This window comes from Bufo gargarizans, chromosome 1 (genome assembly GCF_014858855.1).
Source record: "Bufo gargarizans isolate SCDJY-AF-19 chromosome 1, ASM1485885v1, whole genome shotgun sequence".
Classification (NCBI taxonomy): Eukaryota; Metazoa; Chordata; class Amphibia; order Anura; family Bufonidae; genus Bufo; species Bufo gargarizans.
Window position 1 is genome coordinate 378145959 of NC_058080.1, and position 13645 is coordinate 378159603.

The 13645-nt window shown below is 42.1% G+C and overlaps 1 protein-coding gene across 6 annotated transcripts in view; it reads left to right on the top strand.

The window, feature by feature from the left end:
* The window catches only part of LOC122931096 (survival motor neuron protein-like), a 70054-nt gene that overhangs the window by 42807 nt on the left and 13602 nt on the right, over positions 1–13645 (top strand). For all 6 annotated transcript variants that reach the window (XM_044285031.1, XM_044285048.1, XM_044285064.1 and 3 more), the window contains one exon: positions 11862–12044. In XM_044285031.1, coding sequence (XP_044140966.1) covers positions 11862–12044 — 183 coding nt within the window. The remainder of the gene's footprint in view (positions 1–11861; positions 12045–13645) is intronic.

A 13645-nucleotide genomic window follows, 5' to 3' on the forward strand; every position in this document is an offset into this window, starting at 1 on the left:
CTTAGTAAAATTCGCATGCGGAAAATCTGCATGTAATTGATGCGGATTGACCGCACAGATTTGCCTGCGAACACCTGCGGATTTCAGTGCAGGTTCTCCACACATGATTCCTGAACCTGTGCATGTACCCTAACAGGGGGTTCAGACCTGAGCGTTCTTAAACGAGTGCTCTGTATGCGCGATTGTACGGGCGTTTACAATCGCGCATACAGAGACAGGCGTTCACACATTGTCGCGCGTTCCCGAATATCTATGTGCGGGAGCGCGCCAAACGCCCCCAAAAAAGCTCAAGAACTTGTTTGAGCGTCGGGCGTTTTACAGCGCGATCGTACGCGCTGTAAAACGCCCAGGTGAGAACCATTCCCATAGGGAAGCATTGGTTTCTCCGTGTTGAGCGTTTTACAGCGCGTAGGAACGCGCTGTAAAACGCTCAGGTCTGAACTTAGGGTTAAAGTGGTATTCCCATCTGGGAAATTGATGGCATATCACTAGGATATATATCAGAAAGGTGCAGGTGTCTGAGACCCGCTCCTATCTCCAGAACACGACCCCCGAAATGAACAGAGATTAGCCACGCATGCACAGCCACCTTCGATTCACCGCTATGGGAATTCTGAAAAAAGCCAAGTGCTGGATCTCCTTTTTCCAGCAATCCGATAGAAGTGAATAGAGAGTCGGCCGTGCTTGCTCTGTGCGCTCTCCATTCTCCACTAGGAGACATCCAAAAATAGCTGAGCTGGCTCACTTGGTTATTTTGGTAACTCCTGTAAGTGCATGAGCAGTGTGCTCTCCTTGGCTTCAGGGTTCACTGTTCTCTGGATAGGAGCTGGTCCCAGAAGTGGTATTCATGGCATATGCTAGTAGTGATATGCCATCAGTGTCCCAACCCCCGTTAAGGCTAGGGCTGCACTGCAACTTTAGTTGTGCGACAAAAAAATAATTATATGGTTTGGCTGCAATCTGCTGTCAAGCAACTATGCTAGATTTGTGAATTGGGACTAAAAAAAAAAAATCGCAGGCAGGCTGCAAGCAAATCTCAGTCTAGGATGACCTCTCCGCATGTAACTTCCAACCTGTGACTAAAAATCAAGCAGGGTTGAATATGTAGCGACAGTCATGTCACAATTGCTGTAGGTCGCTGTCACAATGTTATGTCGTGCAACCAATGTTGTTGTATAACCCCGGCAGAAGCCTCTTCCTTTTCCTTTCACCGTATTTTTCCTCCAAAAAGTCCCATCTGCTTTGTTCATCTGTCTAATGACCCAAAAGTGACAAAACTATGACATTTTGTTTTCATGACACTTTCAAGGCCACGCTAGTGGAAATACCTTCCAAACCGTATTACCTGACTAAGTATGACTAATATTCCTTTCCCCAAACTGGTGGACCGGTAGTATTGTATATTTCTTTTGCTGCTAATATGTTTCTTAGATTTCTAACAGAACCTACAAGTGCACCATCTCTCATTTTTCTCTCTCATTTAGTGGAAGGTTGGTGACCGTTGTTCAGTACAGTGGTCTGAGGACGGACAGCTATACTCAGCCGTTATTCGCTCTGTGGATGAGGTGTTGGGCACCTGTGTGGTGGTGTATGAGGGATATAAGAATGAGGAGGAGCAGAACTTGGCTGATCTGATGCCTCCATCCAATGTCCACGCACGCACTCGCAGCCAGAAGCAGGCGAGTCCTGCACCTCTAGGACTGGACAGCTCAGGGGTACACAGCCTGATATGTGTGGGGCCGAATGGGGTCTGGTGAGAGACCTTGAGTTTTCAGCGAGATTCAGAATGATGCAATGTGCTACCTGCGGATGGATATACTGACCTTTGTAAGATTAGACTGAAGTGCCTAAAGTAAAAAGGTTGATTCACATCTCAGGGTAGAGAGAACAAAGGGGGAGATTTATCAAACTGGTGTAAAGTAGATGTGGCTTAGTTGCCAATCAGATTCCACCTTTCATTTTCCAAAGGAGCTGTGAAAAATGAAAGGTGGAATCTGATTGGTTGCTATGGGCAACTAAGTCAGTTCTACTTTACACCAGTTTGATAAATCTCCCCCACAGTCTTTAAAGGGAGTCTGTCAAAAGTTTGACCCTGCAAAACTGCTGAAAGTGAAAGTGGTTGGTAGGGACCATGGAGAGCTGGTTAAATATACGTTTCCATTATTTTATTAGCAGCGTCACAGTGCAAAAGAAACTTGAATCCAGTGTGCACTGCTCCTGCAAGTCCTCAGAGACACAGCATTTACGGGAGTAGTGCCCCCTGGTTTAAAACTTCTTTTGAACAGTGATGCCACTAATAAAAGCATGGACAAAGGTATGTTTAAACAGCTGCCCACGGCTCCTACCTAGCAAAGCTGCTGGCAGACCCCCTTTGAAGTTAAGGTGCACCCCTGAACAATAGTTTTATTTTAGGCTACTTTCACACTTGCGTTCGGGGCTCCGCTTGTGAGTTCCGTTTGAAGGCTCTCACAAGCGGCCCCGAACGGATCCGTCCAGCCCCAATGCATTCTTAGTGGACGCGGATCCGCTCAGAATGCATCAGTCTGGCACCGTTTGTCCTCCGCTCCACTCAGCAGGCGGACACCTGAACGCTGCTTGCAGCGTTCGGGTGTCCGCCTGGCTGTGCGGAGGCAAACGGATCCGTCCAGACTTACAATGTAAGTCAATGGGAACGGATCCGTTTGAAGTTGACACAGTATGGCTCAATTTTCAAACGGATCCGTCCCCCATTGACTTTCAATGTAAAGTCAAAACGGATCCGTTTGCACTATCATGAACAAAAACAAAAAAAAAGATTTTTTTTTTTTTTTTTTTTTCATGGTAATGCAAACGGATCCGTTCTGAACGGAGCCACCGTCTGCATTAATATGAGCGGATCCGTTCAGAACGGATCCGATCGAACGCTAGTGTGAAAGTAGCCTAAATAGGTTCAAAATTCTGTGGTGACTGATTTCTTAATATATCTTTATAGGTGTCGTAGCTTCATTTTTTCTTATGCGGTGCTCCAAATCACTGCTTAGATATCAATTTAACAGTAAACAGACTGGCAGCAAGAGTGTTGAACAAGCAAGCACTTACTTTAAACTGTTAGGCCTAGTTCACACGAACATATGGCTTTTTCAGTGTTTTGCGGTCCGTTTTTCACGAATCCGTTTTTTGTTTTCGTTGTATTTCTGTTTCTGTTCCGTTTTTCCGTATGCCATGTACAGTATACAGTAATTACATAGAAAAAATTGGTCTGGGCATAACAGTTTCAATAGATGGCTCAGAAAAAAACAGAACGGATACGGAAGACATACGGATGCATTTCCGTATGTGTTCAGTTTTTTTTGCGGACCCATTGACTTGAATGGAGCCACGGAACGTGATTTGCGGGCAATAATAGGACATGTTCTATCTTTCAACGGAACGGAAAAGGAATGCATACGGAGTACATTCCATTTTTTTTTTGCGGAACCATTGAAATAAATGTTTCTGTATACGGAACCGTATACGGAACACAAAAAAGCGGCCCATACACTCGCAAAAAAAACATTTGTGTGAACTAGGCCTTACACATAGACTGCAGTACTACAACAGTTCGCAAAAAAGCTACCTCAGTGCCAGCTGTAGTCAACCAGAATTTTATGGTTTAAAGGGGTTCTCCTAGTTATTTTTTTTAAATTGACAAATGCAGGGATGTTTTTAAAATAATAAAAAAAACTTAGGGCTCATGCACACAAAAGTTTTTTGCATTCAGTATACTGGCCGTTTTTTTAGTTCAGTATGCATTACTTATACTGAACCATTCATTTCAATGGGTCAGCAAAAAAAACTAAAGTGTCTCCGTGTGCATTCCGTTTCAGTATTTACATTCCGTTGAAAGATAGAACATGTCTTATTATTGCCCGCAAATCACGTTCCGTGGCTCCATTCAAGTCAATGGGTCCGCAAAAAAACGGAACACATACGGAATGTACTCCGTATGTCTTCCGTATCAGTGCCATACAGAAAAACTGAACTGAACCGGAAATACTACTGAAACAAAAAACTGAAAAACAGATCTGTTAAAAACGGCCCACAAAACACTGAAAACGCCATACGGTTGTGTGCATTAGCCCTTAAAGGCTATGGACACCTTTAGGAAAAAATTTTAGGATTGAATTTTACTCATTTTGGGCTAAGAATAGTTTTTTTTTGTTGGTCACTTCTCGTCAGCTGTCACAGTCGCATCAGCTGATGGCTTATCTGAAGCATTATCTCTGATCTCCTGACCTCAAATAAATTATCATTATAGCTAAACACTTATCAAACTGATAAGAATATGGCTTAAATGAGTTTTTTTCCACATAAATAACATGATAACTCTATTCTCTGTGTCAGTACAATTACAGTATATATACACACACAGGTGAAACTTGAAAAATTAGAATATCGTGTAAAAGTCCATTTATTTCAGTAATGCAAATTAAAAGGAGTTGCAGTAATGCAGCTTAAAATTAGAATTTTGTGAAACGGTTCAATATTCTAGGCTCAAAGTGTCACACTGTAGTCAGCTAATTAATCTATACCCACTGAGCAAAGGGTACCTCAAAATTGTGACATTGAGGTTTCATAAGCGATAAGCCATAATCATCCAAATTATAGCAAATAAAGGACTGAAATATCTCACTTTGCATGTAATGAGTCTATCTCATATGTTAGTTTCATTACTGAAATAAATGAACTTTGCACGATATTCAAATTTTTCGAGTTTCACCTGTGTATATATAAATATATATATATATATTTATAAAATTTTATTCTTTTAATTTTTACTACTTTTTCACAATAAAAACATTTTTATTTTTTTTAAAGAAAATGTTTCTGAATCACCACATCTGAAGAGCCCTAATATTGTCTTTATTTCTTTCGAGCTGTGTAATGGCTTGATTTTTGCAGAATAACTTACAGTAGTTTTCATTGGTACCATTTCGGGGTACATAAGACATTATATTCCCTTTTTTGTCTGACAGGCAACAAATTGCAATTCTGACATTGACTTTTTTTTTAAATTTTTTTTTTACTGTGGGACACGGTGTGGGATAGCGTTATTCTTTAGGTCAGTACCAAATATAGTTTTTTTTTAAGTTTTACTACTTTTAAACAATAAAAACTCTTTCAAATAAATTGCCACATCCCAAGACCCATAACTCTTTTACTTTTTTATTTTTCTTTCGACAGAGCTATAGCATATTTGTGGGACAACTGTCTTCACTAGTATCATTTTGGTATACCAAGAAAAAAGGAATTCTGACTTTTTTTTTAACTTTTATTATGACATTTTTGTGTGGGATAAATAATGTCATTAGAGATGTGCCGATACCAAATATGTGGAGAGGATTTTATGCTTTCAGTGTTTTCCATTTAAAAACTTTTTTTCAGGGAAAAAGGCGGATTTTTATTTATTTATTTTACTTTGGGATTTTTATTTAATTAACTTTAATTGTTATCTTTTTACCACGTATTAGTCGCACATGGTGACTTTGACATTTAATCCTTTGTTTAATTCCATAATGCACTGTGCTACTTTACTATGCTGTCAGTGGCAAAATGGCAGGCAATCTAGTAGGGCATCCACCTGCAAGACCTAATTGGCATATACAGAAGGCAGAGCTGAGGGCCTTCATTAGACCACATTAATTGACATGTAAAGGCATCAGGAACCCATTGTCACATTCACGGGGGCCAATGTATAATAGATATTGACCGCAGCATCTAAAGGGTAAAAGTGGAGATTTCTCCAACCTCAGCCATTAGAGCAGATGCACTAAACAACTTCTGCACCTTGGCACAGGACACCCGGAAACAAGCATATGTGCAGGTTTAAAGCCCATTAGTGACCACTGTAAAAATATGTATGAGTGGTCACTAAGGGGTTAAATCTATGTCTATGCAGGGGATTTGTAGCTGGTACTCCAGATGCTGTAAAGATATGTTAGACAGAATCTGTCACCACAAAATGCAGTGCAGTCTGCACGCAGCAGAGTGCGAGGAGCTGAGCAGATTGAGATATAGTTTTGTGGGATAAGATTTAGTAAATCATGTAATTTATACATTTAGGGGTCATTTACTATACTGAAATACGTCTAAATTGGGCGTATTTCAGAGGCAGATGGCGCAAAATGGTTAGTTGCACCACAATCTGCCACTTCGCCCTGCTCATGCCAGGTCTAAAATTGTGGGTGTGGAGGTGAAGGGGATGGGCCAGCAGGTCGGTCTCATTCACCATTTTCTACGCCTGTTTTAGGCATAGAAAATGGTCTAAATGTCTTACATCAGAAGCTGTCTTACATTTAGAACTGGCGCTGGATGCGCAGAAGTTATGGAGAGGACTTCACCTCCTCAAAACTTCGGCAGATCACTGCCAGGAACAGGGCCTTAATTAAGATCTAACATTTTAGAAGGTACAGTAAAATGTTTAATTCACCCTCACATTAACTGTAAATCACTTCCCTCCCTCCAGTCTTATGTAACATCCAGTCCCATGTAAATAACATCACTCCCCTATCTCCAGTCTTTTGTAAAATCCTGTCACATGTAAATAACATCACTTCCCTCCCTCCAGTTTTTTTGTAGCATCCAGTCCCATGTAAATAACATCACTCCCCTCTCTCTAGTCTTCTGTAACATCAAGTCCCATGTTAACAAACATCACTCCCCTCCCTACAGTCTTTTCTAAGATCCAGTACTATGTAAATAACATCACTTTTTCTTCCGTCTAGTCTTCTTGAACATATAGTCCCATGTAAATAACATCACTCTGTTCCCTCCAGTCTTCTCTAACATCCAGTCCCATGTAAATAACATCACTCCCCTATCTCCAGTCTTTTGTAAAATCCTGTCACATGTAAATAACATCACTTCCCTCCCTCCAGTTTTTTGTAGCATCCAGTCCCATGTAAATAACATCACTCCCCTCTCTCTAGTCTTCTGTAACATCAAGTCCCATGTAAACAAATATCACTCCCCTCCCTACAGTCTTCTCTAAGATCCAGTACTATGTAAATAAGATCACTTCCTTCCGTCTAGTCTTTTTGAACATACAGTCCCATGTAAATAACATCACTCTGTTCCCTCCAGTCTTCTCTAACATACAGTCCCATGTAAATAACTTCACTCTCCTCCCTAGTCTTCTGTATTATACAGTTCCATGTAAATAATCTCCCCCCTGACCACTATACATGTGTAAACAATAATCACATTACATAGCTAGTGTACAGTGACCAGAAGCCCTGCCTCTTCCGGTGACATCACATCTGCCTGGTCACATGACTAGTGAGTAGCAGGAAAGTGTGAAGTAAAGAGCAAGCAAGAGAGAGGAGGTGCTGCAGAGACTGGACAGCTCAGTCCTCATAGTGCGCTTTCTTGACTCTCACCCCTGGGGCCTTCACGGCTGCTGCTGTGCATTCCCCCGGTTCCACTGACACTGATGAGAACATTGGGTGCACCACATTGTGCATGTGATATCTTCTCTAATCTAAACTGCAGGCATTGCTGTCTCTGGCCAGCTCCCCGTAAAAACGGTCTTGTCATTCTGCCACTGTAGCGCACTTTCGCACCTTCAACTAAGTTTTATTAATCAGACATTGCCATCTTGGTTTAGCTGTCCGTAAAAATTGTCTCATCGTTCTCCTAATGTGGGGCATTTCTGTGCCTTCACCAAAATTGTATTCTTCTTTATAAAATTCATACTTTTTGCCAGCTGCCATACTTGTCTCATCCAAATGTGGCACAGTTTCATGCATTCAAGCACTTCTGGCCAGCTGTCTGTTAAAATTGTCTCATTTTCTAAATGACTGTGACCTCTCTCTGGCACATAACTTGTTCCCTGACCCCATGGACTTCTGGGGGGCAGATTAAAACAGTGGCTGGAATTGCACAGCTTAGTATCGCAAAAATGACAATCTCAGCATCAAACAAACCAGGCATCGAAGTATCGTAAAATATTGCTTCGATACCCAATGCAACCCTACTCTGAACACACACTTAAGCAGAGAATGCTATCAATCACTGATAACACCTCCCCCGTGTACAATTATCAGCAACTGACAGCTATGTCTCTATAAGACTTACACAGAGAATGCTATCAATCACTGATAACTCCTCCCCTGTGTACAGCTATCAGTGACTGACAGCTATCAATGTATACACTTTTACACAGAGAATGATATCAATCACTGACAACACCTCCCCCATGTACAACTATCAGTGATGGCAGATTATGTATAATAGTATTGTTTTACCGATACTTACCTGCATCTGACTCCTGCTGACAGCGCCACCACAAAGGTTCAGTTTTTTCCTGTCTTCTATTGTATGTGTACACACTTATACAGAGAATGCTATCAATCACTGATAATACCACCCCCCCCCCCCCATGTACAACTATCAGTGACTGACAACTATCTATGTATACACTTACACAGAGAATGCTATCAATCACTGATAACACCTCCCCATGTAAAACTATCTGTGACTGACAGCTATCTATGTATACACGATTACACAGAGAATGCTATCAATCACTGATAACACCTCCCACATGTACAACTATCAGTGACTGACAGCCTTCTATGTATACACACTTACACATAGAATGATATCAGTCCCTGATAATACCTTCCCCCATGTACAACTCTCAGTGCCTGACAGCTATCTATGTATACACACTTACACAGAGAATGCTATCAATCACTGATAATACATCCCCCATGTACAACTATCAGTGACTGAGATATCTATGTATACACAGTTACACAGAGAATGATATCAATCACTGATAACACTTTCCCATGTACAACTATCAGTGACTGACAGCTATCTATGTATATACACTTACACAGACAATGCTATCAATCACTGATAACACCCTTCCCGTGTACAACTATCAGTGACTGACAGCTATCTATGTACAGTCATGTGAAAAAATTAGGACACCCTTTGAAAGCATGTGGTTTTTTGTAACATTTTTAATAAAAGGTTATTTCATCTCCGTTTCAACAATACAGAGAGATTAAAGTAATCCAACTAAACAAAGAAAACTGAAGAAAAGTCTTTTCAAGATCTTCTGTAAATGTCATTCTACAAAAATGCCTATTCTAACTGAGGAAAAAGATAGGACACCCTCACATGTATTCCCTCTTAAATTGGCTCAGATCTCACACAGGTATATCACACCAGGTGCACATAATTAGTAGATCGTTACTCTGCATGTTGAATGAGGCTTGCCCTATTTAAACCTCAGACATTTAGTTTGGTGTGCTCCTGACTGTTGAAGTGAGAGTGAGCACCATGGTGAGAGCAAAAGAGCTGTCAGAGGACTTCAGAAAAAAGATTGTAGCAGCCTATGAGTCTGGGAAGGGATTTAAAAAGATCTCAAAAGATTTTGAAATCAGCCATTCCACTGTCCAGAAGATAGTCTACAAGTGGAGGGCTTTCAAAACAACTGCCAACATGCCCAGGACTGGTCGCCCCAGCAAGTTCACCCCAAGAGCAGACCGCAAGATGCTAAAAGAGGTCTCCAAAAACCCTAAAGTGTCATCTCGAGAACTACAGCAGGCTCTGGCTACTGTTGATGTAGAAGTACATGCCTCTACAATCAGAAAGAGACTGTACAAGTTTAACTTGCATGGGAGGTGTGCAAGGAGGAAACCTTTGCTTTCCAAGAGAAACATCGAGGCCAGACTGACATTTGCCAGAGATAAAGTTGACAAAGACCAGGACTTCTGGAATAATGTTCTTTGGACAGATGAGTCCAAAATTGAATTATTTGGACACAACAGCAGAGGACATGTTTGGCGTAAACCAAACACAGCATTCCAAGAAAAGAACCTCATACCAACTGTGAAGCATGGAGGTGGAAGTGTCATGGTTTGGGGCTGCTTTGCTGCAGCAGGACCTGGTCAGCTCACCATCATAGAATCCACGATGAATTCTACTGTGTATCAGAAGGTGCTTGAAGAACATGTGAGACCATCAGTTAGAAAATTAAAGCTGAAGCGGAACTGGACCATGCAACATGACAATGGCCCAAAACATACTAGTAAATCAACCAAAGATTGGCTGAAAAAGAAGAAATGGAGAGTCCTGGAATGGCCAAGTCAAAGTCCAGATTTGAATCCCATTGAGATGCTGTGGGGTGACTTGAAAAGGGCTGTACGTGCAAGAAACCCCTCAAACATCTCACAGCTGAAAAAGTTCTGCATTGAGGAGTGGGGTAAAATTTCCTCAGACCGATGTCGAAGACTGGTAGATGGCTACAAGAACCGTCTCACTGCAGTTATTTCAGCCAAAGGAGGTAACACTCGCTATTAGGGGCAAGGGTGTCCTATCTTTTTCCTCAGTTAGAATAGGCATTTTTGTAGAATGACATTTACAGAAGATCTTGAAAAGACTTTTCTTCAGTTTTCTTTGTTTAGTTGGATTACTTTAATCTCTCTGTATTGTTGAAACGGAGATGAAATAACCTTTTATTAAAAATGTTACAAAAAACCACATGCTTTCAAAGGGTGTCCTAATTTTTTCACATGACTGTATATACACTTACACAGAGAATGCTATCAATCACTGATATCATCTCCCCCGTATACAACTATCAGTGACTGACAGCTATCTATGTATATACACTTACACAGAGAATGCTATCAATCACTGATAACACTTTCCCATGTACAACTATCAGTGACTGACAGCTATATATGTGTACACACTTACACAGAATGCTATCAATCACTGATAACACCTTCTTTGTGTACTGAAGTCAGAAAGAGCAGAGATATAAATGTACAAATTACTGAACCTCTTCAAATAAAACTATATATATATATATATATATCTGCTCAGCTCCTCCCGACATAGGGTTAAAGGGAATCTGTCACCAGCGACTTCCCTATCCAGCTGTTTGCATAGGCACATAGCTGTGGTTCACCTGAGACTCTGTTCCCGAGTTATGTTACTTTTTCTTAATATGCAAATTATGCCTTTGGTACAATGAGGGCGTCACCATTACTCTTGTTACACCTAAGCGCCACTCCTTTCTATGGCTGGCCCTTCTCTAGCTGCTTTGATTGACACGGCCAGACAGTTTCAACGCATTGAGGGAGGGGCTGGCCACAGAAAGGAGTGGAGGTGGGTGCAACAAGAGCAACAGTGACACCCTCAATGCACCAAACGGCGAATTTGCTTATCAAGTAAAATGTCATAACTGGGGAACGGAGCCTCAGATCAACAAAAGAAAAATAGCAATTTAATCATGTGAACCACTGATATGTGTCTATGGAAACTGAATAGGGAGGTCGCTGATGACAGACAACCTTTAAAAGATGGAGATTCATTTATAAGCAGGTCGTGTATAGAAAAAAAAATATGAAATCAGTAGGATATAGCAGTCACTATCAATACAGTCACTGACACCAAAAAAATCCAAACACCTTGCTGTTATAAGCTGAGATGCTGTGGCTATAACTTGGTCTATTTGATACTAAATGGTTTATGACTATTAAGGCTACTTTCACATTAGCGGCAGCCTTCTCCGGCAGGCTGTTTCAGCTGGTGAACATGTCGTAGTTTTATTCCGGCCTCCTGTTTGCCGTGCTGCGGCCGGACCTCCTGCCTGCCCCCATTATAGTGAATGGGGCCGGAGCGGACTTCCGGCGGCACCCATGCACCAGCGGCAGCACGGATTCGGCAGGCTGTTCACCTGCCAGGGAAGGCTGCTGCTAGTGTGAAACTAGCCTAAAATACACTGGGAGGCTGTACTTATCTCCAGTAAACAGGCACATAGGAACCCTAAATACAGCAGAGGCAGGCCGGCTTTCACATTTTCCAGCTTTGATTGGCAGGATGAGGAAGACACCGATTGGCTGTACACAAGGAGGAGTTCTACCTCTTCACCTGACTTATCCCGCAATTGGAGGAAACAAGGGAAGAAGTCTGAGTGGATGTACGCTTTTCCACCTCCACCACCGCCTCCACCTCCCCCTCCACCACCTCCACCTTCATTACCTCCTCCACCACCTCCTAAGGTGAGTATTGTATATTACTGCATTATTTGGGCCGGTTTGTGGGAGGTGGGATGGACAAAAAAACAGCTGTTCTGGCATTGCTTTTAGTTTGTTCGCCGTGTGGGGTAAATAATAATGTATTTTATAGTATGGGTCATTACAGATATGGCAATATCAATTATATGTACTTTTTTAGGATTACTTTTTTTTTTACCAACAGTCAAACTCTGTGTACTTGTTTGATTTTGATTTTTTTTCAGTCCCACTAGGAGATCACTTCAATAATGCAAAGTGTATTATGCCTGTCAGTGTTTTGCTGACAGGCGGCATGTTAGGTATTGATACATAGCAGACATGGCAGCCTTTCTTAGGTCTTCAGTTGTCATGACAACCATATGGCACCCGATGATCACATCACGGAAGTATCAGTGAGCTTACAAAAGGAGCCTCCTATCTTTGTAAAACCACAGAGGTGTCATGGTTTTTAGTGACTACGTCATCTAGAATAAGAGTGTCACGGCTGAGGATGGGGAAAACCCTCAGCCGTGCGAGGCCAGAAGATGTTAAGCACTGCTTGGCCAGGACGACAGTATTAGGGAGCAGGTCACCTCCTATTGCGTCCCTAAACTGACTCCTAATCATATGAGTCAACCCTGAAGGTGGGAGGACTCATACACCAGATGCCTTGGGGTCTCTGCTAGCCCTCAGGATTGCCCTGGAACAAGGAGCAGGGTAAGACGACCTGTTCTTCCTAGGCACGGAGGAACAGGAGTCTCACTAGCCAAGCTGCAAAGGGAAGAGGACATAAACGGCCTATGGATATGAAAGGAGGCTGAAAAGCACTTCCACACCTACCTGCCACAGACACACAGACTGGATCCCGTGCAATACATACACACACCTACAACTCCAAGGCAACCGCACACATACCTGTTGTCCGCGGCAACCGCACCTGAGGCAGACAGCAAAGTGCCCCCAGCTGCGGTTGACACAACAAACCAAACCGCGGGCAACTGTATGCGGCTCCCAAGGAGTCACGGCCATAAACATGGTCGTGACAAAGAGTTAGGCCTTATGCACATGACCATATGTAATTTGCGGTCCGCAAAAAATACGGATGACGTCCGTGTGCATTCCGTATTTTGCAGAACGGAACAGCTGGCCACTAATAGATCAGTCCTACCCTTGTCCGTAATGCGGACAATAATAGAACATGTTCTATTTAATTGCAGAACGTAAATAAGGACATGCGGAAACGGAATGCACACAGAGTAACCAGTTTTTTTGGCGGACCTATTGAAATGAATGGTTCCTTATACGGTCCGCAAAGAAAACTTAACGGACATGGAAAGAAAATACGTTTGTGTGCATGAGGCCTTATCCTAGCTGTTTCAGCAGGATGCCAGCTGAGCCAGCAGTGTGTTACGTCTGATAACAGGTGCCATGCGGGAATTAAATCCCTGAAGTGCTAGAAATGTATGGCACAGTTCGGGAAGGGCTTAAAGAACAAATCCACTATTTCTACAGTCTTACATCTAATGAAATACTTGAGACATTTCTGTTCCTACACATTAATAGTTCTATGCATCTGATCTTTTCAGTAACCAGTCAAGCCCAGTATT